Source organism: Protopterus annectens, chromosome 2.part2 (genome assembly GCF_019279795.1).
Source record: "Protopterus annectens isolate FY-2018-M chromosome 2.part2, PAN1.0, whole genome shotgun sequence".
NCBI classification, from domain to species: domain Eukaryota; kingdom Metazoa; phylum Chordata; order Ceratodontiformes; family Protopteridae; genus Protopterus; species Protopterus annectens.
In genome coordinates, this window is record NC_056730.1 from 1,093,297,944 (window position 1) to 1,093,325,348 (window position 27,405).

A 27,405-nucleotide genomic window follows, 5' to 3' on the forward strand; every position below is an offset into this window, starting at 1 on the left:
TTGGGCACCCAGGTTGATAGCAAACTGACTTTTGACCACCATATTGCCTCCATTGTATGGAAAACTTTCTACATGGCCCACCTCATTAGTAAGGGTATCTCATCCAAGGACAAGGTGGTCATAATATCCCTGTATTCCTCCCTTATAAGACCCATTATTGAGTACAATGTCCCTTTCGGTATATACCTCACAAAGCACATGCAGCAGCTGGAGAGACCACAGAGGTTCCTCACCAGGAGAATCCAGGGCCTCAAACATCTATCCTACACAGACTGGCTAAAGGCCCTGTCACTCTACTCAGTCTCATACAGACTCCTCAGAAGTGACCTCTGTCTGGCATACAAAGTAATCTCAGACCCCGCCTTGATAGGACTGCTGAATATCCGCAAGCCTAGCTCCACTCGAGTAACCCACATGCGCAACCTCAACCTGGTCTGTGACATCAATAGGACTTGGTAGGACAGATTTGTGTCCCGGAGACTGCCCCTTTTGTGGAATAAACTCCCTCACCACATCAAGCAGAGTACCTCATTAACCCTTTTTAAGTGCAACCTGGATAACTGGATGGGAGACAGAAAATACACCACTGGGATTCCATCTGTGTCCCTGCTGGATAGTGGCATCGGGTGCTGACTTGTTGGAACATGGGCTAAATTCTTGGCTAGGCTTGTAAGGGCCTCAGGGCCAATAGCCTAGTAACCTCCTATGATCCTATGATCCTATGAATTTCCTAAGCATGTGTGTTTAGATAGTTTCTTTCCATTGCTTCAGAAGTGGTACCTTCTTAGATATGCTGAGAGTTTCTCTTGTTCCTGACTACCCATGCTCATTGCTCACTCTCCATCCTCCCTGTCTAATAATTTGCTTAGTTGTTCTGGTAGTTCTCTATACTCATCAATATAACTGTGATGTTTTCAACTTTCATTCCTTTTCTTCTGCTCATGTTCTTCATATTGTTTTGTTGTTGTTGTTTAGTACTTTCTGTTGCCACTTGATTTTTGTTTATGTCTGGTTTGATTTCCATTTCCATTCATTTCCAAAATGCTTCTACAAATCTGAGGAAAGATGTCATCTTAGTCTTGTTTTCATGGTTTAGACTATGTTTGGATCTTGATGATTCAAACAAATATGTATAGATGACTGAATTTACACACATTGCATTCACACACAAACACACACACATTTAGTGAGTTTCGAAAACCTCCTTCAGACAGAAGGATATATAATCTTGCCATGCACTGGTTCTAATATATCATTTGATAAGTATGAACATTTTTTGTCCAACATATCCATTGTTTTTCGGGCTAGTCTGTAACACCAAAGTTAAGTAAGAACAGGATGAGCAATCTAATTTGTAGTTTGAACTTTATTCCTAGATGTCAAAGCAGTTTTAAATATTACCATTAGTCTTCTAAAATAGTCCTTTTAAGCTGTGTTCTCATTTGTTGATGCTTTATTGCTGATCTTTCATCTATTCTAAAATATTTATGCACTCCCTTTTGTTGAGGTTCTTTTATGTCACATTCCTCTCTCAAGTTGATATTTAATGCTTCAGTTTGTCTACTGTAAATGTTAGTTGTGCACTTTTATAAAAGCCAAATCTTGTTCTTATATTATCTTTAAACATGTTTAATTATTTGTAGTAGCACTTTTAGTCATTTGTCTGATGAGTTATACAGTTTAAATCATCCACAAAAATAGGAGATGACATGTCACTGGACAAGGCTTGTTTCTGGAAGTTAACTATAACCATAGCCTGGTCTATTAAATAGACAGCTTAATGGTTAAGGGTAAGACAAAACAGCAGTGGTAACAAAGAATCAAACTGGAATATCTCTCTTTGAATGTTTGCCCTGGGATGGTAATTTACCCTTTATTATGACTTATTTGTAAAGTGGTTTATCAATTTATCAGTGAAGGTTGTATTTTGTTCAGCTGTCAGCATTCCAGATCCATGAATGGGGATGCTGTATATTTTTCTTTTGAATCTAGTTCTGCTGTATTTAGGTTGTATCCCTTTTTATAGCACTGCATTATGGCATTGTTTAATAACAAATTACTCTTTGATTCTCTTTTATTATCTTCCTGCTCTGTTGTCAGGATTGAATTTTTTCCTAAATGATTACAAATTCTATTTACATCAGTTCCAATATACACTTTATATATTGTGGAAGAGAAGATATTGGTCAGAAGTTTTTAGGATGGCCTGCATGTAGACTCTTAAGGAGGATTTTATTTTTTTACTGCTGTTAACCAGGTTGTTGTCCATCTGAGATGTGTCTATAATAAATACTTTTCTGCACTAAATTATAGTACAGTGATGTTAATGCCTTTGGTAAGAAATTAAGTACTGCATCTGGACCAGCATTTTACCATTTAGGAGCCTTTCTTAATGTATCTTAATTTATCTGGCTGTTACTTCATTTCATTTCATAGCTCCTATATTAAAAATTCCTGCTTCTTTTATTTTTTCTATCCAGTCAACATCTTTGTTGTATTTGACAAGGTCTTAATAAATACTTCTCCAAAATGTATTGATTCCTTTTTTATGTAGTGTTAATGTTTTGGTTTAGCTTTTTTCCTCTGTTATCTATAAAACATTTTAGGTTATCAGAAAATTGTTTGTCTTGCACATTTCCATTATGTTTATCAGTTTATATTTTTTAACACTTGTACTGAATTATCACATAAGACACAGGCAAACTTGCATTTATATCAAAGAAAACAAATCATGTTAACGTGTTCACAGTTACAAATATTATACATGACATACTGCTTTTATACAATTATAATCAATCCAACATTACATAAATTGCTTAATTCCTGCCTTCCCTTAAATCTTACTCCTCCTCCAAAATGTTATTCTGCATGTGTTGTTCCCACTATTTCTATTTTTCTATGTAGTTTGCTCCCACCCTTTTCTAAAGATCCTACTTCCAGTTTTTTTTAAAGAAACATATTTATTATATTATCACTTATGACATAGGCAATTATACATTTATATGAATTAAATCAAACCATAATGACATACTTTCACTTGCAAACACACATAATCCATCCCAGTCACTGCTAGTCAAACATTACATAGCTCATTTAAATCCTGCTTTCTTTTAAACCTCATCCCTCGTCTGCATGTATTGTTCCCACAATTCCCATTTTTTCTATGTAATTTGCTTTTACCGTTTTCTAAACACTCCATTTAAAGTTATTTTATCTCTGATGGTATACTCCTACTTTTAGTGCAGTTGGTTTAGACTTTCATTTCCCTTTCCTAGTTATTGCTTTTTAGGCAGCTATCATAATTAGACTCGTTAATGCCTTACAATGCCTAGGAAAGTCCCATTCTGTATCATAGCTCAAAAAATCATTTCCTTAGCAATACCAATTTGCTCGTCCAGTATCTCTGACAGAGCAGTCTGCAGGGAATCTTGAAAGTCTGCCAACTAATTACACTCCCAGAAAATATGTTCCCAATTACCTTTTTCTTCCCCATCACACCTCCAACATTTGTTGTCTACCTGAGGAAAATTTCTTTGGAGTATACTTGGGGTATAAAAATACCTGTGTAAACACTTCCAAGCAAAGATCCTAAATCTTCTAGACTTTGTTGCACATTTGGGAGACATACATACATCCCCCATTGTTTATTTGTAAATTGCTTATCCAATCTCTATTCCCAAGCCTCTCTAGCCTTCTCCACATTTGATTTATCTTTTCTTCTAGATTACTGGAAGCCATGTCTTGCACCGAAGCTAGAGCTTGGGTTCTTCCCAGTCAGTGTTTTCTCTTCTCCTTTTCTGGTTGATTTTCTTTCTGGCTCTCTAAATTTCTTGCAGTGTACATACTAACCAGTAACTGAATTCACTAAAACTTGCACAGTTTCTGGTTCTTATCTTTCAGTTTCTTTTTTTTCACCATCATAGAGCTGAAACCAAGCTGTTGATCAGTGTGCAGCCATCTTGGAAATTCACGAGTCTATTTATCTCTTTTTTTTTCTGCTTGTGCTGAAATTTTTAGCTTATTATTGTTGATGACATGAGATAAATCCTTATCTGTTTAGACATTATATGTTGCTTTTACCACACCTGGCTTTCTAAAAATTTTTTATTCTCTATTCCCTTTTCTATTTTCTTTTAATAGTGATACGTCTTGCCTTTATTTGCTTTATAGTTTTGTCTCTTCAGTGCTTCCATTGTGGCATTCTACTTGTTTCCTTCCTTTCTTTTGTTAATCTGCATTTTGGTGGTAGCATTTTGTCTGTTATTAGTTTAATAGTATATTCTATTTATTTCTGTTACTTCACAAGAATTTCTCACTCTCTCTTTATAGTCTGTTATTGAGTTCTGTCACTCTGCGTCTTATACACTTTCTGTAATTTCTTTCTTTCATCTATCTTAATATGTCAGGCAGAGTTTTAACCCATAGGATTGTCCTGGTATACAGTTAGCTCATTACATTGCTGTAAAGTCTGCTTCTCTTTAAGGCTATGGAAGTCTGCTGATTTGTGTGTACTGCATTGTTACCTTTTTATATACATTTATGGACATCATTACTCACTCATACATGCATATATTAATTTTTTTCTTCTTAAAGCTCTTATAATTTGCACAAGAGTATTTGTTGGTCCCAACATCTAAAACATTGTCTTCACATATGTGAAATTCTACTTTTTTGTGGAACAGAAAATTACTGCCTAGGAAAAAGAAAAGATTTAAAGTTATGAAGGCAGATCCATCTAGTACTACCCTTAGGTTGTATAACGCAGTGTAGGTCTCTTAGAAATGCCATGAAAACCTCAAAACGAAAGTATTAACTACAGAGTACTCTGTTAGAAATACTAATCTGTGTAGCTAAGGAAAGAGCTAGGTTATGTGTTCTGAATTGCCTAGACATAGTAAGCCCTTGTTAAGTTTAATTTTGGTGGCTGCCAAAAAGCAGTTGCTAGAAAATGGAAATCAAAGTCTACTCTAAACCAACTGTATTTGAAGTAGCAAATATTGTAATAGAAAAAACAAGAACTGGAAGTTGAATCTTTAGAAAAGGGTAGGAGCAAATTACATTGAAAAAGTGGAAATTGTTGGAACAATACATGCAGAATAATGATTTAGAGGAGAAGTGAGGTTTAAGGGAAGACAGGAATTGAGCAATGTGTGCAATGTTGGAGTGATGATAATTGTATAAAAGAATATATGTGATGCATGATGTTCATAACTGTAAACATGTTAACATGGTTTGTTTTCTCCTATATAAATTTGTTTGTCTGTGTCTTAAGTATTAATTCAGTAAAGGTGTTAAAAAAAGAAAGTATGAATATAACTTATCCAGTTTTTCAATGGACAGTAAGAAAAAAGAAGTTATGTACTCACCATAACATTCCATGTGTGTTGTCCATCATCTCGTCTTCCTTCTGTACTGGTTGGGTTCGGACATTTACAAAAGCTGGAGGTCTTCAACCAGCTCGTGGCTGAAAACCCTGTCCCATGATGCTCCAGGAAACTCCCCAGATCTTGTTTGCTGATATAACAACATATACTAGAAGGACTAATTTCATGTCTATTAGGCCAGAGAAGAGCAGTCAGAGAACATTATTTTTGTCCAATTGTAATTGCTTGGTCCTCCAGGAGCCAAAGGGTGGGGGAAGGAGGGTGGGACATAAGAATGAAAGTGAGATGGACAACACACATGGAACGTTATGGTGAGTACATAACTTCTTTATGTGATGTTGTTCTATCTCGCCTTCATTCTGTACTGGTTGGGACAGCGTCCCTAGCACCATCTTTCTCGGGTGGCTCAAGGGAGTATATTCTTCAGAACAGTGGACCCAAAAGAGGCCCTGTCCCTGGAGGCTAAATCCACTTTGTAATGAGTGATAAAAGTAGGAGGCCTTACCCATGTTGCTGCAGCACAAATGGTATCAATTGGTAATCTCACCTGAAAGGCAGCAGAGGTTGCTATAGCTCTTGTAGAATGACATTTTATCTTTTCTTTGTTCTGAGATTTGTAAGTAAAAGTAATACAATCTGATAACCATTTAGAAAAAGTGACTTTAGACACTGGAGCACCTTCTTAGGGTCTGAAAAGGATACAAAAAGTTGGTCGGATCTTCTGAAGTCCTTTGTCCTATGTAAATAGAAGTGCAATTGTCTATGCACATCTAGTTGGTGTAGCATATATTCTGCCTTGTTGCCATAGCTGGGAAAAAAGACTGGAAGTTCTACAGTTTGATTCAGATTAGATTCTGAGCATACTTTGGTTAGAAAGGATGGGTTTGTTTGTAGGAATACCCTGTCTTTGTGGAAAAGCATGTAGGGCGGCTTTGTCAACAATGCCTGTAATTCTGATCCTCTTGTAGCAGAAGTGATGGCTATCAAAAGAATTGTCTTCCATGTCAAAATCTTTAGGTCATAGGATGATGCGGGTTCAAAAATGGGGAGAATCAGATGGGATAAGATAAAATTTAGATCCCTTGGAGCTGATCGGGCTTTAATGGGTGGTCTTAATAAAACAGTGCCCTTCAGGAAGGCCTTGCATAGCCTGTGGGACATTAGATTTGGTCCTGATTCACTTATATGGAAGTTAGATATCGCTGCTAATTGGACTTGAATAGTGGCTGTAGCTGCATCTTTATTAAAAGTTTTGTCAAAAATTCAAGAATGGAAGCTATGGGAGCAGAAAAAGGGTCAATGCAGTTATTTTTGCCCCAAGCAGAAAATCTTTTCATTTACATTTGGTCATGTATAATTTCCTTGTTAAAGCCTTATGAGATGAGATTAAAGTATGTTTTCACTGACTAGGAAAGGTTAAGAAGCCTGGCTATGTTTGAAATCGGAGAAGCCACACTGTCAGTTTGAGGGTTTGAAGAGAAGGATGGAGCATACCCGATGCATGAGTCAGAAGGCCTGGAACTGGGTCCAGAATCCACAGTTCTTCCTGTAAATGAGGCCACAGGAAGGGGAACCAGATTTGGTGAGGCCAGTATGGGGCAATGAGTATTAGATTCTTTCCCAGTGAGCTGGCTTTCTGAAGAACTTTGGGTATCAATGGAAAAGGAGGGAAGGTGTAGAGGAGACCTGCGGCCCAATCATGTACAAGTGCATCCCTTGGTCACTTCGGGGGGGGGGGGGTTAGAACAAAAAAGCTGCTGCATTTGGCATTCATGGATGTGGCAAAAAGGTCACAGTAAGGCTGGCCCCATCTGTGGAAAATCATCTCCACTACCTCTTGTTTTAGGGACCACTCATGAGGCATTAGGATCACTCTGCTGAGTTTGTCTGCTATCACACTGGATTTCCCCAGGATGTGCACTGCTATCTGAAAGCGTTGGGAGCAGGTAGCCCACTGCCATACTCTCAGGGCCTCTTGACAAAGGGGGAAGGACCTGGTTCCTCCTTGTTTGTTTATGAACCAAACAACTGACATGTTGTCCATCTGTATTGTAATAGTTCCCAGCGGAAGAGAGTCTTAGAATGCTTTCATCTCTAGGATACTGATGTGCAAATGGGCCTTGTTCTCCTGTCAAGTGCCTTGAACTATCCTTCCCAGATAATGCCCCCACCCCATCTAAGAAGCATCAGTGGTCACTGTGGCCAAAGGTTAAGGGTGAAGAAAGAGGCGGCCCAATGTTACATGATTGAAGTAAAGCCACCATCGAAGGTCCTTTTTGCAGGATTCGGTTATGAAGATCTGGTGGGACATGGGTAGTTCCTGCATGGACAACTGAGTGAATAGTAGCCACTGAAGAATTTTCATGTGTAGGCATGCCAATGCGATCAGGGTAATTGTTCCCAGTACTTTGAGGATTGTTCTTGCCTGAAATTTTCTTTTGTGAAAAATGTTTAGGATTTGGGATCGTAAGACTTGAACCCTTTTGGAGGGAAGTTTTGCCACCATATTTCTTGTGTCTAAATTTGCTCCTATAAAGACAGTATGCTGAGAAGGCAACAAGACAAACTTTTCATAATTTATTGTGATTCCCAGGTGAGAGCAGAGTTGTAAGGTGGTATCTCTCACTTTTGTTAGTAGATGCTCACTGGTGGCAGTTAGGAGCCAATCATCTAGATATGGAAACACTCAGAATTCTAGACATATCAAGTGAGCCATGACTACTGCTGTACACTTGGTGAACATTTTGGCGGCTGTAGTGAGGCCAAAGGGCAGAGCTCGAAACTGGTAGTGACTGGCCCCCAGCCGAAAGCGCAAATGACCATACCTCTCAACTGTACAGGTTTTCACAGAATGTCCAGATTTTTGCCTCATATTTTTGGTGTGTTCCTCCTAAAATCTTTTCCTTTGTGGCAAATAGTTGAGGATTGAAGTCATTAAATAATGACAAACATTTAAGACTCCACATCCCTCAATTAATTCATGCTAATGCAAAACCTATTATTCTATCAACTTTCTAAGTTTGTAAGAGCAATATTTAAAATGTGTCCCTATTTGTCCCCCCATCATTTTATGCTTTGTCCAGACTTTTTGTTCTAAGAGGTTGAGAGGTATGCAAATGACTCGTGGATCGCCTGTCCATCTTTATATGGTAGTACGCATCCTCGAGATCCATGGAGCACATCCATTTGCCTTTTCCCAGAAAGGGAAGTATTGACTGCAGTGTCACCATCTGGAACTTCACTTTCTTCACTGATTTGTTTAATCTGCTGAGATCCAGGATGGGTCTCCAGTCCCCTGTTTTCTTTGGAAATAAAAAGAACCTTGAGTAAGTTCTGGATACTATTTGGTCTGTGGGGACAGTTTGGATGACTTTTTTTTCTAGCAACTTTTTGATTTCTAGAGTTGCCTGTTCCTTCTGACTGGGTAGAATGTCCGAGATGTTCCTTATGTTTGGGATGGGGAAGGAAACAGGTATTGAGTAACCTCTGGATACAATTCTTTGTACCCACTTGTCTTTTGTGATTTTTAGCTAGGCTTCTGGGTACAAAGATAAGCAATCCCCCAACTGCCTCCAGAGATGGACAGATATGCCTCCTTTCAGGAGTGCTGAAAGGCTTTGCCAAAGAAGGAGTCCCTGTCACCCTGGTTTTTCAGATCCCCTCTGCCGTGTGACCAGTGTCTTCCATTATTGCTTCCTCCTCTGCACCTGGGGGGAGGCTCATCACGTGTGTCTTGAAAAACTCTCTGGGATTTTCAAAACCACATTTTTCCTCCCTTTTGGCCTTTTGGCTAAGGCCTAGAATGTAGGGAAAAATGGACTCCTATGGCAGAGAGAGTTTTTCCTTCCTGTTCACACCTGGTTAGTGTGTCTTTGACACTGGGCCCAAACAAGGATGAGCCATCAAAAGGGGCATTAACAAAGGAGGACTTAAAGGGCTCCACAAAGTTACACAAGTGCATCCAGGAATGTCACCTTAGGGAAATTCCTGAACCCACTGCCCTACTCGCTCCATCAGCTGCATAGGAAATGAGCCTCATGGAAGAGTTTACCACTAAATTCAAGGTGAAGAGCTGGGATGACACTTTATTTGATACCCCCGCAGCTACTGAACCCTGGAGAGTATCTCCTAGCTCCTTCAGGAGATATCTCTGTAACCTGGTAAAGTGTGTAAGGTAATTCAGGGACCTGATTGTAAAGGTCACTGAAGAGAAGGTGTGCTTTCCATATCTGTTCATCATATGAGACTCTATGTTTGGAGGATGGACAGAAGAGGACATCGCTGACAATTCCTTCTTGGTGGCTGCCACCACCACCACAGCATATACTGGGGCACCTTTTGTAAGAAAAGATTTATCCTCAAGGGAAGTAATGAATTTATTTGGTTCCGGGGAACAGGCTCCAATGAGTCTGGAGACTCGCACACCTTTTGACAAACTAGACCCATGACTTCATCGAAAGATGGAGACACCCAAGTAGTGGAAGGGTGAGACCCAAAAGCCTTCAGGCAAACAGAAGGGTTGATGGGCTTCCAGCCACCTCTCTGCTTAAATATTTCTAGGATGTCTGCAAATGAGACATCCTCAGAGGGTGACGGTGGGGACCCTTCTGACTCATCGAGGGCTGTATCAGATGTGATTGACTCCTCTAGGGGAGTCCAAATGCTTCCTCTTACATAATCTCTTGCGAGGGACCTCTTCAGAAGGGTAATTCTGGAGAGATTTTGGAAGAGAGGGGTTCACCCAATGGGGCATCCTGAGGCCATGGGTCTCCACGTCTGTGTGAATGCGGTTGTGCAGACACGGACACCAGTGCCTTTGGAAGAAGAATGACTGGGTCTGAGAGTGGAGCTGCCCGTGGGGACCATGCTCTTCTCATCACCTCGAAAGGCCCCCGCCCATGGTCTGATGAGGTTCCCAGCTCCGAAGAACTAGAGGACATCCCCAGCACTAGGGGGGTTGTCTCTGAGGCCAATGTAAGTGCCAAGCACACCCATGCCAAGGCACTGAGAGGCAAGTTTGGATCCAATAAATGTCCGATCTGACTGTCCTCCCCGGACCTGACTGGAGAATGTCGGCTGGCTCCTATACTCCTCGAGCTCAGGTGGCACAGAGGAAGTCAGAGCGGTAGTCGGGGCCGAAGATCCCAGAGCAGGTCTCGGCTCTGACAGTTCCACTTCAGTCAGCTCCATGCATTCCGGCTCCGAGGTCCCAAGTCGAGTCGGAGGAGGAATCAATGTTGGCAGGATAGGCTTAGTAAGTTTTGAAGCCCTCTGGGTCAGCTCCGACAACAATTTGGCTAGCACTGGTGTCCTCAAATGTCTGCGCACCACCCGATCCACATTATCATTTGAAAGGCTCCTGGAGGATAGAGAGGAGGGGGCTGGAGATCTTGAAACTTGCAGAATAGGAGATCTTAGTGACAGAGAAACCAGTTCCAGTACTGGGGACTGACTCCAAACTTGAAACACCAATGGCTCCAAAACTGAAGGCGCCGAAGTGGATGGTTTCTCAGGCCTGACAGATCGTGGGTCCAATGATGACATCTTTGATAACTTTTTTGTCGGTCCCAAATGAGGTTCTGAAGATGAGGAAGAAAATCTTTTTCCTGATTTCTCAGACTTTGAGGAGGGAGAGGTCTGTTTTGTTGGACTGATCTTCTACTATGGCCTCTGAAAAAGAAGTTGTTAATAGCCCCCTAAGAATCAATTTATTCTTCCTTTCAAGAAGAACCCTGGAACTAAAAGAGTGGCAAATAGCACAAGACTCTTGTAAATGCACTGTTCCAAGGCAGTACACACACACAGTATGACCATCAGTCATTGATATTTTTTGACTACATTGTGAACATTTGTTGAAACCTGAAGGTTTGGTATCTTTGGTCTGCTTTGACATCTTAAAGGCCAAGAAAAACTAACCATTTTATATATATATAACTTTTTTTTGTCAGAATATAGAAACACATGCACAGGGGAAAGCCCTCTAACTTAAATGGGCTGAGCTGCCCTCTAACTTAAATGAGCTAGCTTAGGTTATACAACAATCCACCAACAAAGAAGTTATTAAACCACTTATCTAACTCTAGTAATACACGTAGAAAGGAAAAACCCTCAAATTTAAACGGGCCCAGCAGCCCTCTAACTTAAACTAGCTGATTTAATACAGAAAGGGAAGACTAAGCAAAAGGCACACACTAAGGCAAACAACTTTCTATCTGAATGGGCTTTACCTATACATAAATATAGCCCTGTAAGAAAAAACAATTCTAAGTTATCTGAATATAATAGCCTACTTTAAACAGCTCAAACAATGAGCCTAAGGAAGGTATTTTAAAACAGTTAGGAAAGACAGGATAGTGTAGATATATAGACCTTGAGAAAAAAATGACGGTCAGCATTTAAACAGCCAGAAGAAAATAAATGAACACAGCCTAAGTTGTTAACCAAGGTTAACCAATTTTACCAATCTAAAGCAAGGGTGTAGCCAAAGATTAACATTTTGTACTCAGACCTAATGTTGCTGCTTCCAGTACCCACTTGTCAGTGTAGCAATGTACTCACCCCTCAAAATGCTACCCCAAGATACATGGAAAGATGTACTTTCTTTTCAACTTTTACAATTAACTGCCATACAAAGCTAGTTATTGAGATGTATTCCTTTGGCACAATAATTGTTTGTGAACTGCTATACTGTGAATATTAATTTACTCAGTTCTAAACAGTTTGTGCTTTTTTAGTGTTGACATTAGCACAAGCTGCTCAGAAAAACTGTACACATTTCAGTACTGTGAGTATGCTTACCTACATCCTTGATCTAAAGAACTACTAAGTAATACAATAGAAAACTATCAAATTTTGCAATAAGTACTATAGAAGAAAAATCACTTAGCCAGAGCCAGTGTGAAACACTCCGACCTTGTTTAACATCAAACGAGATCTGGGTAGTTTCCTACTGCATCATGGGATAGGGTTTTCATCCACGAGCTAGTTGAAGACCTCCAGCTTTTGTAAAAGGCCGAGTCAAAACTGAGGGTCGGTTCCGAACCCAACCAGTACAGAATGAAGGCGAGATAGGACAACATCACATTCATTCTTTAAGTTTGCATTTAGGAAGAAACAGGGTACTGGTATTGTTCTTAATGTAAATGGTAGGCTGTAGTAAGTGACAAGAAGTCGTGTATATTTTTGATTCATGTTTTGTCAGGGACTCAATAATCAGTCCATTATTAATGGTTATATTCCCCAAATTACTTGAAGGAACAGTCTCCTTCTATTGAAGTGACATGGGTAGCCTTGGCTTTAAATAAAATTAGGAAAGATTTTGTCCCCATTTCAAATGGTAGAAATGGTTCCTACTTATTGAACATCAAATCTTGCATTAGTGCAGCACACACACATTTGTGTCAACTTAATTTCATCTTAGGTTAGTTCCCTGAGCTGTGGGGAAAATGTGTTGTTTCTGTACATAAGGGTGACTGTAAATCTACAGCTGACAACTATAGACCAATTAGTTTCACTTATACCCTGGGAAAACATTTTCAAGAATTCTGTTACTGCTTATGGAAGAATCTAGATCTAGTCTCTATTATGTTGTTCAAGAACATGGTTTTACTAGTCACATGTCTTGCACAACTAATCCTTACTGATTTTCCTTTAGCCTTGAGTAACAGAATTCTTGTCAGTGTTGAATCAGGGTCTTTGACTTTGTTCCTTAATCGTCTGTAACTACTGCATTGAAGAAATGAAAATTTAATTGTTATTTTGTGGATTGGGTTTCAGAATGGTTAGTTTGTGGGAAGTCTGTGATATAAGTATGAAATAAGTACTCTCATAAGTAAGTTACATTGAGTGGTGCTCCACAAGGTTAATTTGGGGCATCATCTTGTTCATGTCCTCCTTACTAACTGACAATCACTGGAACATTGCTAAATTTGCTGATGATATTAAAATTGCCTGTTCAGTTAATTCATGTACTGATCAAAGCTATCTTCAGAAATGCAATGATGTGCTGTAAGAATTGACTATAGATAGCAAGGTGTCATTTAATAGCAAAAATTATAATGTTTTGAATGTAGGTAATGAAATTTGAAAATACCTGTGTACTCTGGGCAATGAGTTAGCAACTAAATATGACTTTTACATGGACTTGGGTGTCTTGATTTCTGAAGATCTTACCTGGGCTGGACATTTTAATAAACAAACTAGAAAATGCTTCAGTATTATGAGGATGGCACCTCATAGATTCTCTTCTAGAAACTCATAGGATCATAAGAGATTAGTAGGCCATCGACCTGGAGGTCATTTTAAGCCTAGCTGTTTCAACCCAATGTAATACTGTAGAAGTATGCATCATACCCAATATTGCATTTAGTGACAACTGCCCATGTCCAGGAGGGTTTTGGGCACTATCCCTGGTAAGAAATTATGGTGCCCCATCCACTCATCCAGGTTTCTCTTGAGCAGTTTCAAAAAGGTGCTCTGTTTCAGATGAATTGGTAGCCTATTCCAAACAAGTGGAAGACACTGGTAGATAAATCTATCCCTCCAGCATCTCCTATTTAAGTTGCAGGCCATATTTAAGTCCCTGCAATGGGTAGCCCTAGACCCATTTGATTTATGGATATGCAGTAAGTTCATTTGGTTTGGGTCTTAGGTTGCTCTGTAGGCCAGGCATAAGTTTCCCCTAAGAAGTCTATATGATACAGAGTATAGTAACAGGGATTTTAGACAGTCCATTTAAGGCACATGCTGGAGGCCCTTGGCCTTCTTTGTTAGAAACCTATGCGGCCTCACTAATTGCTGTAGGTGCTTAGTACGGTGCATACCGAATGGGGTGTTATACGCAATTATGGGTCATATAAGTGCGAGTATGGGGGGGTTATAACTTCTTTTGCTGTCAAGGAGATGCCTTTGCTAATCAAGTGAGCTATGTGTAAACCTTTCCTTACAATGGTAGACATGTGGTGGTCAAAGTTAAAGTCACTGTCAACCTGTGATCCCAGGTTCCTTATCCTTAATGGGTACTTAAGATATCGTTATTGATTTGATAGTGTGAAGGGACATTGTTTGTGCCGAAGTAAATGATGATGCATTTCTTTGCATTCAGTTTGAGACCATGACTAATACAGCAGCTGCTGGTCTGTGTGAGACTCTCCTGGGGAATATTGACATAATTTGGGGATTCAATGATGGTACCTAGTTTGCAGTTGTCTGCAAACTTGATCAGCCACAACCCTTTAGTTTTGACCTGAACTTCTGAGAAGTATATACCAAACAATAGAGGGCACAGCACTGACCCCTGTGGCACCCAGCTGGTACCAGGTCTGCTGATTGCTGTGGAGTCACCCACCTTGATAGTGTGTGTCCGGTTTGTGAGCCAGTTGGCAACCCATCTTTCAACGAAGGGGTTTGCATTCAGTTTGCTAAGTTTATCGGTAATGCCTGAATATGGGACTGTGTCGAAAGCCTTTGCAAGTTGAGGTATGCTGTGTGAACAGATTTGCCCTCATCACTGGCCTTGGTCACACTTTGAAAGAAATCCACCAGAATAAACAGGCGGGATCTGCCCTTCACGAAGTCGAATTGGGTAGGATCCAGGGTTTGCAGGTCACCTATGTCTTTATTTATGAGGTCCATAATGATATGTTCCATGGCCTTACAGATGAGGCTGGTCAGGGTTATGGGTCTGTAATTCCCTGGGTCTGTTGCTAGGCCACCTTTGTGGAAGGGAATAACTGTAGCTGTTCTCCATTCTATAGAAACAAAGCCTGTGGTTAGGCTATGATTGAAAAGGGTACTTAGTGGTAATGCTAGTTCATGTTTTAGCCTGCTTAGAAGACAGCCTGGGATACCATATGGTCCTATAGAGGCTGTGTTCTTTGTCTAGGGCTTTGTGGACCTGCTCTTCAGATATGTAAGGTGGGTGGGGTTGGGGGAGGGTTGTTTTAAGTTAGGAGGGAATAAGGGAGTGAAATTTTCACCAAACCTATCTGCTAGCAGGTTCACTATCTCTGTGGGGTCAGTGTGTGTGATACCATGCTAATTCCTCTGTTCCAAAGTATAATAAGACTTCCACATTAATATGGTGCTAGCTTCTGTTCATATAATGTTGATGACATTAACAAACTGGAGCATGTTCAAGAATTTCATAGAAATCTCATTCGATCTGTTAAAACACACCTAGTTATGAAGACCGACTGAGGATACAAAATCTTTATTCCATTTTTTATCAACTTGCAAACCTTATTTGGATATATGAATGCTCACAAGACAGCCTGACTAAAATTAGAATAGACGTTACTTTTAACTCACATTTCATGTCAATTAGAATCATTAATTTGTTTGCAAGCTATGACTGGCTGAATAGGTATTATAGGGATGAACCATTTAAGTTTGTGCAGGCAGAAGATGAAACAAAATATCATTGGAGATGACAGTAGCAAAATGTTTGGGTATTTTTAAGTATAGGATAGATGACTGGCTTTGAGATATAGTATTCTGATCTTCTGATCTCCCTCCAGTTGGAGAATGGCTTTTAATGACCTTATTTGAAACATTGAAGAAAAGGGAAATTCTGTCACTTTAAATGTGAACATTCATATATAGATATATATATTCATATATATATATATATATATATATATATATATATATATATATATATATATATATATATATATATATATATATATATATATATATATATATACACACACAAGTCCGTTTCCTTAGGCATAAAGCAGTGAAGCTTGAGTATTTATATAATATGCACAGATGTATCAGTGAAACTAAATATCATGAGACCAATGTTTTCAGAAATAAAAGTGTTTTATTTAACATATAGTAGCAGATTAAAAATAATTGTCATAATCATCTTAACTCCATCACTGACTTCTGTTTTTATATTGCTTAGCATCAGCTGCCACATTTACATTTTTACATTTGTTTTTGTTTTCAAAAGGACTTGTAGTAGCATAATGTAACTTTTAAACTTTTACAGATAAATACATTCTGTGAAGCAGGTTATATAGACTTACCATCTATCACTCTGATAAGAACTTTAGCCGATACATTTCCATACTGTGACATCGCTGAGCATTGGTATTCTGCATCAGACGTACAAGAGTCCTTTATCCAACTCATAACATAGGTTCTTCCATCACTCAGTGTGTGTGACTGCTCTGTGACACACCTCTTCAGTGTGTGCCCATTTTTCTTCCAAGCCATATGCAATTCATTAGGACCTAGTGATTAAATGAATGCATATGTTAATAATAAAATCATCAATCAATTAAATTTTGTTCCTGCAAACATTATATTAATGACTGGCCAAGCAAAGAAGGAAGTAAAAGAGTTTACACACCAGTAACAATGTACCAGGAAATTTGAAATATACTTATCACCATTTGTGGAGCTACATAGCTTCTGTCTAGATGTATCACCAAAAAGCATGTACTTGGTGGGAGGGGGCAGGATGCTGACAGGCTAGCAGCACATTTTTCTTTCTGTGATACTCTATTTCTTTTTCTGACAGGAAATTATATTTCTATAATACTCTAAGCCATTTTTTAACAAAATCAGTTACCTGATACTACATAGAAGGATATTATCTAAAAATGTTCTAAATAATTGAAAATTTTCCTGTCAAATTATTAATTTGAAAGGTCTGTACCAGTAGCTGTAAAATGACTAATTCAAAGAAATTCTCTCAGGACTTGCCTTTAAAGAAAGAACTCCAATCTGTTCTTTCTAATATACAAGAAGTTTCTTTAAAAATGGACAGAATGGATAACAAAGTTGACATCTTTAAAGAAAAATGTACCAAACAGCTACATGAGATTTTAAAACAACAGAAAACTGAGATATCTGGAATGGAAGATACCCTTAATGACATAGAAGGCAGAGTATCCAAAGATGAAAACAACACTGAATTTCTATTGAGACAGAATATCTTATTACTAAACAAAACTGATGATTTGGAGAACAGATCCAGGAGAAATAGCATTCTTATTTTTGGACTGCCTGAAAAAATCAAAGGAAAAAATATGGTCAACTTACTGCCTGTCTTTCTAAAACTCTGAATTTATCTGAAGCTTAGTCGTATGGTATACAAAGAGCACACATGTCTCTAGTTTCTACTTCATCAAAAACTAACTCTTCATGGAAATCAGTTATTGTTAAGTTCTTCTCATCTAAAGACAAGGAGCTAAAACTTAAAACAGTCTGGTCCAAATCTCCTATTAAACTGGATGACAAACTAATACAATTTGATAATGACTACTCAAATGCTGTGATGACCAAAAGGAAAAGTTTTTTGCCTCTTCTAAAAGAACTTAAGAAAAGACAGTTTAAGATGCATTTGCTCTTTCCTGCCAAGCTCAAAATATTCCTTCCAGATGAAATGAGACACTTGGAAGACTCAGACTCTGCGCTGTCATTTTTAAAAACAAACAAAAAACAAATTCTAGACCAAACTGAAGACATGGACTATAAGAATGCTACTTTGAAGAGACAAGCAGAAGTAAATACCTGGAAATCCAAGAAGAAAAAGAAACTGAAGGACAAATGACTCTTAGCTTTAGTATAACATTGATGTTAATTGTTTTAATAACAAAATTCTTTTTCCATGACAAAGTGTACGAGTTCAGTTACTGGAGATATAGGTGAAAGGAAGGAAACAAGGATTTACTTCTCTATAAGGTAAATAAATGACACTTTTTTCTTTTCCTATATGTATTGCTAAGTTAATATTCTGTATTTCATTTTCCATATTAAATATATGTCTTAGCTCAATAAGTATTACAAAATTAACTCTTTAACTAATAATAAGCTTTCTTTACATATATATCCTGGTTTCCTTTCTTCATATATATGTACCACATAAATCCTAAAGTGATAGCTCATGATAACATAACATAATAGCAAGTTGCTCAGAGTACATTAAATAAATGTGTTGTGAATGGACTGAATGTTTATGGTGTTTTTAACTTTTAACTCTTAATTCACATGTCATGGTTGATTGGAATATATGATGTGCTGTATGTATAAGATTTGGATATGCTTTCTGTAAGAGATATCAGACTGTTATGCTGTTTATGAGTGCTTCTTTACTAATATATTGATAAAAGGGTGGTTGTATGCAGTATGTATGAAGCTGTTTTCTCTTTTTTCTTTTTCTTTCTTATATAGTTTTATTTGGCATGTTTGGTGCTGGTTTATTTGTTGCGGAGAGGTTAGGAGAGAAGAAATACAGTACTAAAGACAATTTCTGTGTTTTAACACTGGAGTTTCACTTTGAAACCTGTCAGTTATTCCTTTGTTCTCCCCTGCCCTGCTAGGATAGCTATACAAAGGAAAAAAGAGAAAAGAGAGAGAGAGAGTGTGTACCAAATATTTATGACAAAAAATAAAATGATAACAAGAAATGTTGCAGCATAGGTTCTTGAACAGCAGGGAACAGGTTGGTTTTAACCACTTATACAGCCTTCTTTCTCAGTGTAACATGAATGAAAGTTGTTAACTGACAGTGGTATTTCCCTTTCGCACAGCTGGTTCTAACAGAATTCTTTCCCACCCGTTTCTCTCAGGAGACAGTTTATACAGAGTTCTTTGTCTATGTACACATGTGTGTGTGTGTGTGTGTGTGTGTGTGTGTGTGTGTGTGTGTGTGTGTGTGTGTGTGTGTGTGTGTGTGTGTGTGTGTGTGTGTGTGTGTGTGTGTGTGTGTGTGTGTGTGTGTGTGTGTGTGTGTGTGTGTGTGTGTGTGTGTGTGTGTGTGTGTGTCTATGCACGTGTGTGCGTGCGTGCGCATGTGCGTGAGGGTGTGCATGTGTATGTGAGTGTGTGTGGGTGTGCGTGTGTAAGAATTACTGGATAAAATTGTGTTTTATGCTTAATTTTAACACAAATTAAATGCAAAATAGTAAGAAGGTATTAGTTAACTTGCACTCTCTGTTTCATTTAGCTCAAAATTACTATTTTAACACTTGTAAAAGCTATATTTCTCTCTTTAAGTTATATAATACATTGTATAGTACTGTGGCACCATATACAGTATAGAATTCATTTCTTCAATCCAGCTTCTATCCTAAGATATTATATTATTCAAATTACATTCTGTTTTAATAATTTAATGAAGGGAGGATGATTTTGTTTATGTCTGTTGATGTCAGCCCTTTGCTTGGTTGACTTGTTCTGCATATGTGGGCAATAGATACATATATGTTTATGACAATGGTTGTGGTGATGATCTGTGTTGCTTTCTGTCTGCATGTGCTTTTTGATCAGGAAGTGAGGAGCTATTCTGTATTGCCTAGCTCTCATTATAAACAAAAGAGAAGGGGGTGGCTATTTTATAGAAAAATTCTTTGCCTCTACCTAAATGCCTGAATACATTTAGTGATGAAAAAGGCATGTTTTGCTCAGTGACTTTAGAGATTCAAAGGAAGCTATACACTTTTATTAATGTCTATTGGATACCTGGATTGGGAATACAAACAGTTAAACAACAGTTGGGGGAAATAATACGAATATCAAAGGGAAGCATTATTTTTGCAGGTGACTTTAATTGCATTTTATCTGGCAAGGATACCATCCCTAGCTGTAAAAGGAAGAAACCTGCCTCAGTCAAGGGTTTGATGGAGTTAACTGACCTATATAATATGAGAGGTATAAATGAGTTTTCAGTATCATACTCTCTCTACTTTACATATTTCTCACACAGGCATGGGACACAGTCACAGACAGAGCATATGTTTCAAATGAGATCACTAGTAGAATAGATAATATTAAAGTAGTCTCTTACCCACTGTTGGATCATAACGCGATAACATTTGAAGTTATATTGAATTCTAATAATAACATCCCAGTTAAAAGGATTCCTGCATATATAACCAATATGAATGACTTTAAGTAGTTCTTTAATAAAGAAATTCAAACTTTTATTGAAATTAATCATACAGGTAACACCTCAGAGATTTTTGTGTGTGACTCATTAAACACATACCTTTTTGGCAAAACTACAAGTTGGTATGCACAAAAAAGAAACAATGGGACAAAGAATTTATAGATTTTTAGGAGAGAATTGATAAGTTAACATTAGATCAAAAAAGGAAATAACTTAACGTAAGAAATAAATAGCTTAAACAATAAATATTTAGAAATTTTACAACATAAAACTATGATAAATTTAGAAAAGATTGAAATAACTAATTATTCCATAAATCCTAAATCCATACATAAATTGGTTACTAGAACAAACACGATTGTTAAATCTAACCACATCAAAGAATTATACTCCTCTAGTAGTAAAAAGAATGTTGCTGAAATAGAAGATATTCTGGATGTTTTCAGTTCTCATTTCCATAGGATTAATCAATGCAAACCAACAATGGATACACAATATCTAATTAAAGCCTTTAGAAAACTGTACTGAAAATAGATTGTGGGAAGATCAAATAAAAATAATTGACAAGGGAAATGCACCCTAATATCCCCAATTTTAAAACCTGACAAGGGCTCAACATAATCTTCTTCATACCAATTTCATTGTTAAATGTAGAATATAAAATATTCATGGCAATTTATGCCTCTAGTATAAAAAAATTCTTCCAATGTTGATAAACAATGATCAGACTGGGTTTATAATGAACAGGAATGTTTTTCTTACAATTAATCAAACTTCTCTATGAAAACTCCTTTGCATGCATTAAGATAGGCTCATATACTTCCCACTCATCCACGATTACTAAAGTTACTAAACAAGGTTGTCCCTTGTCCTCCTTGCATTTTGCTGTAGCTATGGAACATTTTGTAAATTATATAAGAGCAAATGAAAACATGAAAGGCATACTAATAAATAATTATTTAATCCCCAAAATACAATTATTTGCAGATGACATCCTATTATCTTTGACTGATTGTAATTCTTAATGAAGAAAAAGATAAAATCCACTTCTACGGATAAAGCTGGACTTCCCATACCATCAAAATGTATCAGCAGCAATAATAGATAAGCGACAAACACGGCAGAAATGAAGGCGAAACTTTATTTACAAAATAAAATAAAATGCAATAAAACTGTGTGAACGCATTCGTGTGGATCAACCATGCTTCATCAGACATAAAAAAAATCCCAGTGCACCACTTTTAAATAAAACAAATCCAATCAGATTCAGCTAATAATTAGCTCATAATTGAGCTATATTAATTACTACTACAATCAACGAGCAGAATATATAGAAGCCTAACTACAAAACTTACAGTTCAGTTTTTTTTTTATGTCTGATGAAGCATGGTTGATCCAAGCGAAAGTGCTCACACAGTTTTACTGCATTTTATTGCATTTTATTTTGTAAATAAAGTTCCACCTTCATTTCTGCCATGTTTGTTGCTTGTCTGTTATTGCTGTAGATTGTAATTATTCTCTTATTGTTGTATTCTAAGCAATAGAAATATTCCAGAAGAAATTAGGACTCAGTTTTAATGAGAATAAGACTAAAATACTACCTGTTAATTATAATATTAATAACATAGATAAGAAATTACATAAATACATTGTGAAAGATGGTAAAATCACTTACTTAGGAATAGTCTTGTCTGATAATATTAAATATATAACAACATTTAATTATAACAATAACTTGAATTCCATAAAACAAACTCTTAATAAATGGAAAATATGTTTTCACTGTGGAAGACAGACTCTCCTTAATTATAATGACTAGCCTTCCTAAAATTCTCTGTATAATACAATGTTTATCCCTCCCACTCCCAAAAAATATAAAAGGGTATAATTCTTTGTTTCTGAGATTTTTTTTATGGTTTCCTAATAAGCCTAGATTGGCTATAAACCATCACATTAGAGATTGGATATCGGGTGGTATTGGTCTTCCAGATTTAGAATTATATTCATAATCCTCAATTGTTAGGACAATAACTTCTTGGTTAAATAACAATTATAATACCAAATGGAAAGATATTTAGGGAGGTGTTTGGTATAAATCCAATAATTTAACAAAATCACATCATACTAAAATAGATACTAATAAATGTAATTGGTTAGTAAAAGACTACTCTAGAGAAAACAAAAACAAATCAGTTAACTATTATTATATTAATATGATAATAACCTCCTTTAAAAATGTCATTTTCAGGAACCCTGAATACAAAGCATGGGCTTTCTTTGCATTTCCAATTGCCTTTACTAAAATAGTATTAATACATTTAATTTAACAACAAAGACAAAAATCTGTTATACTGGTATCAATTACTAGAGAATGGGAAGTTACAAAATGTGGACCATATCATTAAGTTTGAGTTAAGCAAAGATGTGTGGTTAGAAATTCAAAAGCATAGACCATTTGTTGAATATAAGATTAATCTGATGCAACCAATAGTTAAAAATTCTTTCTCCACATTCATTGATTTACTCATTAATCTAATGCACCAGAATATAATTGGAAAGGGATTTCTATCTAAAATATATAAGGTACTTAAGACATCAACAGTATGTCACAGAGAAAGCTACTGGGATTATTTTAGACTTGTTAATAATAACTATCAAGTGAAAATGTTAAAAAAACTAAAACTCCAATCTTTAAAACAAACTACTTCATCACTAAGGTGGAGGATATTCTCTTGGAAGTTCTTACATAGAACCTTTATCACAACACATAAATTTGAACTGATGTATAATAAAGATACAGGATGCTGGAGATGTAAATTAATGTTAAAGCTGACTGGCAGCATATGTTTTATGATTGTATAAAACTTAAAACATATTAGGATAATATGAATTCTCTCTTACAGTCTGGTTTTAATGAAGCATTTATGCTGACCAAATCTCTTATTCTGTTTAATACACCTATTTCCACTTGTGTCATGAAAATAAAAGACCCTATTTTATGGAGTATCTTAACATTGACAAGAAAAGTTATCACCACAAACTGGAAGAATCAGACTGCTCCTACTATGGAGGAATTTGTACACTTGGCAACTGAAGTTTGTCATCTTGAACTTATCATGAACAAGACAAGAACATCTAGAGTCACCTCTTCATATAATATATGGTTGAAATTCAAAGAATTGCTGGATAAGCACACATTAATAATTAACAGCTATTCACATTTCTTTTTCTGTTTAAAAAGCTTTGTTTTATAATACACACCATTGTAAATAGTTATTTTAATTTGTTACTGTTAGTTTAGATAAGTATATTTGTTTTATAATATTTCTATTATCATATATTAATGTTTTGTTGTTAAAAATTTCAATAAAAACAATTGAAAAAAAAGCATGTACTTCACTGACATCTGCAAAATATGGGTAAATGTCACATAATCTCCATACTGTTTACCCATGAAAAGCAAAACAGACAGAGTACTTACACCCTGGTACTCTGAAACAGAAAGTAATAGTACATTCAGCATCTGCTGAATGCTAGATACAGAACACATTCAGTAAATAAACAGTGCATCTCCTTATCTCCACTATCCCCTCATAAACAAAAGTGGAATTCTAATGTATGAGGTTCCCTCAAAGATCTAATGCTTTTGCTAAGGCCAAGTATTTTATGGCAGTAATGTAATGAACCTATGAACCTATGGTAGAGAATTACACATATTAACAGTTATTTTTATATAAAAATTGAAAATGTAATTGTTTTTAATATAAAATAGTCCCTCTGACTTGCATTCTGTAAACTGTAAAATGGCTGAGACATATAGCAGATTGACTATGCCCTGTTAAAAAAAAAAAAAAAAAAAAAAACTACAGCTGACAACCATTATATACATATAGGCCTCAGGGGCATATCTTTGGAAGTGATAATTTGCACAAGGTGAAGGAATGGTGGGAGGGTATGGTAAAGTGAATGGAAGACCTAGTGTGATGGTAAGTACATAATTTTCATATCTTACACAATCCAGTCCATGTAGTTCTACAGCAGTACGGATCTCCAGCTTTTCCTCATGGATGGAATCATGATACTATGAAAAAAGATAGTCCTGAAGAGCAATCTAGACCTTAGGATCACATTCAGCTTATAGTACCTTATGAAAGTATGCAGAGAACAGTTCTTAAAAAAGAAGAAGAAGTTGGTATAGCCCCAGTAGAATTAGCCTTTAATACGTTAATAAAGTGTTGTTGTATTTTGTATAACAAACTCTTAATACCAATGTGATTTCGGACACTTTCTGACCTCTTTAAAGACATAAATGATTCAAAAAGTTGGTCATCTTAATATCTTTGCTTTTGTCTTGATAAAATCTTACTTGGTGTACATCAAGACAGTGTAACAAATATCACCATCTGTTTAAATGTTGGAGGAAGAAAGCTGGGAGATTGACTTCCTTGTTAAGATTACTTTCCGTAGCTACAAGGGGCATAATGGCTGGATGAATACATAAACATACATGATCATTATGCAAAATTGTGTACAGAGTTTTCAAAGAAAGAACCTGAAACTCTGAACCTCCCCTCACTGATCTCATTGCAACTAGAAAAATGTATTTATTTATTTTATTTATTTTACATTTGTTGACCAGCATAGTCCGACTGGATACATGTCCATTTTCAGCGGAGACCCGGGGGGGGAAAGCTCCAGACATACATACAAAGACTATTACATATAAATGTAAAAAAAAAATTATCAAAATCAATATATAAGATGTAAGTTACTTATTACATGAAAATCTTTTGTAAGGCTCAAAGCAATAAATGATAAAAACATTCATAAATTCATACTCCATCAGTTTAACAATATAATGCATTGTCATTAGGTAATAAACAAAAACTTGGGATGTAGTCAAAGTAGAGGAAGATGACCTGTTTTAGCACACAAGCATGTACTATTAGTTAGTCTGGATTGGTGCATGGGCAAAGCCAGTGCAGTTTGAAGTATTGTATTAGAGTTTTCCTGAATTGCATTGGGGAGAGTTCAGAAATAAGGTCAACAGTAAGGGAGTTCCAGATTTGCCCACGGAGTTGGCAAACAGTGATTCTCCAGCTAAATTATTAGCTTTGAAAGTTTGAACTAAGAGTTTGTCAGATGAGAGTAGTACCCTACGGTTACTATAGGGAGTGATTAGGTTAACGAGTGCGGGTGTATTTTCAGGCTGATAGAGAATCTTGTGAGCTACTATAAATTGATTGACCAGAAGTAGATTAGGTAATTCAAGCCACCCTAGAGAGTTTAGGTTGAGACAGTGATGGGTGCTGAAAACTGTGCCAGTGGCAAATCTGGCAATGTTATTATAGCAACTAGATAGTTTGTTAAGGTTAGTCATACTCAAGTTTGTAAATAAAGGGGAACTATAAAGGAGGGTGGAGAGAAGGTATGTTCGGGCAATGACAGTTGTAGCTAATGGAATTAGGTAGGCCTTAATCCTATAGAGTGATCCAAGTTTTTTATTGACAATTTTGATAGTTTGGCTAATGTGTGCATCGAACTTGAGGTTATTGTCAACTATTACTCCTAAGAGTTTGGTAGAGGGGTCAGGAGAAATTATGGTCCCATTGTTAGTTTTCAAAAATAGTAATGATAGTTTGAAAGGAGGCAGCATCAGTTTCTCCAACATAAAGCTAAACTCCCAGGGTGATGCAGGTTATCTAAGAGGAGTTCTCAGCAGTAAGGTACATCTTAAGAAAGATTTACAGAGTTTTAAATATTCTAAAGAGGAATAATTAATCCCCTGATAAAGATTAGAAATTGCAGCTAAATGTGCCTAGGCTGTAGAATAGCTTGAACCCTCATCAAGCATGTTAACTAAAAACTGCAGAATGGCTGAAATCAGAGCTGTGAAATCGTTGCCTAGAAGTCCATAAAGAAAACATTATCCATTTACTTCTATAAACCTTTTTAGTGAAGGGATTTTTTGCAGCAGTGAGAATCTGGACCACTCTGTGAGAGTAACTAGGGTATCTGGCAAGTATTCAAACCATAGAACTACAGTTAACCAAAGGGATTAAAGGTCAGGGTGAGAGTAGATGAAGTGCTGTGTAACTCTGCTGTTGTCTGACTGCATCTGATTTTTTATTTGATTTATTCATAAGGTTTGGACACTTCGACTTTTTGCTTTTATATTACAGTTTGCTTTATTTTTAATTTTGTTTTACCTCAAAGATTTTTCTTCTTGTGGTTTTAAAAGTTCATGGCTAGGGTTAGCTAGAAAAGAATGCATTTTGATTGGAATTGATTGCAATCTAGCTAATTAGCAGGAGGAGCTGAGAAATAGGATTTCTTATTTAGCTGCATTATTATTTAGCTGAAGAATTTGCCAGATGGAGGTGATAGGAGACCTTTGTATGGTCTGAGAAGAATAGGTTTCCCTAGAAAGTAAGGACATAGCAAAGGGAACCAGACTTACTGGGTTGGTATAGCCACTTCCCTAGCTGCATGACATAAAGGATATGAGTGGGTTGATCCTAATTGTTATACCAAACTGCTGCCATGTTGGCCAAGTAGATAGCAGTTGCACCATGGAGAAAGAGATCCAGTGGTACACGCAACACTTAGAGGACTGCCCTCATTACAGTGACGTGCAGAGAGGTGTCTTGATGTGATCAAACCCATTGGACTGTCTTCCCTAAACAATGTTCCACTACTCCAGGGCAGAAATATTTGTGCTATAATTTGAGGGGAGGTAGGAGAAAAATGACAGCCCTATGAAAAATTGTGTGAGGTAACCACAATTGCTGATGACACACCTGAGAAATTCTGACTGGAAGAGACATAGGCTAAATATTTTGATGCCACTGGACCCAGAGGGTCCAGTGAAAAACTGTCTTGGTGTAGCTCACAAAAGAGAACAGAAAATTTGTCACTACTATGAGTGCTAGTGCTCTAAGATAAATAGCTGCCATGGTTGGGGTAGAAGACAGAAGTGACACAGCTTTGGTTTTGACGGAAGACATTCTATTTTGAAGGAGACTGGTTGTATGGGTCAATGCGTCCAGATATCATCCAATAAAATCTGAGCTTATAATGGCTTCAGCTGTGACTTTGCAGTGTTCACTGACATTCCTC

At 36.9% G+C, this 27,405-nt stretch overlaps 1 protein-coding gene across 3 annotated transcripts in view; it reads right to left on the bottom strand.

The window, feature by feature from the left end:
- SEMA4D (semaphorin 4D) overlaps positions 1 to 27,405 on the bottom strand; it is a 1,587,330-nt gene that overhangs the window by 86,222 nt on the left and 1,473,703 nt on the right. For all 3 annotated transcript variants that reach the window (XM_044064318.1, XM_044064319.1, XM_044064317.1), the window contains one exon: positions 16,418 to 16,624. In XM_044064318.1, coding sequence (XP_043920253.1) covers positions 16,418 to 16,624 — 207 coding nt within the window. The remainder of the gene's footprint in view (positions 1 to 16,417; positions 16,625 to 27,405) is intronic.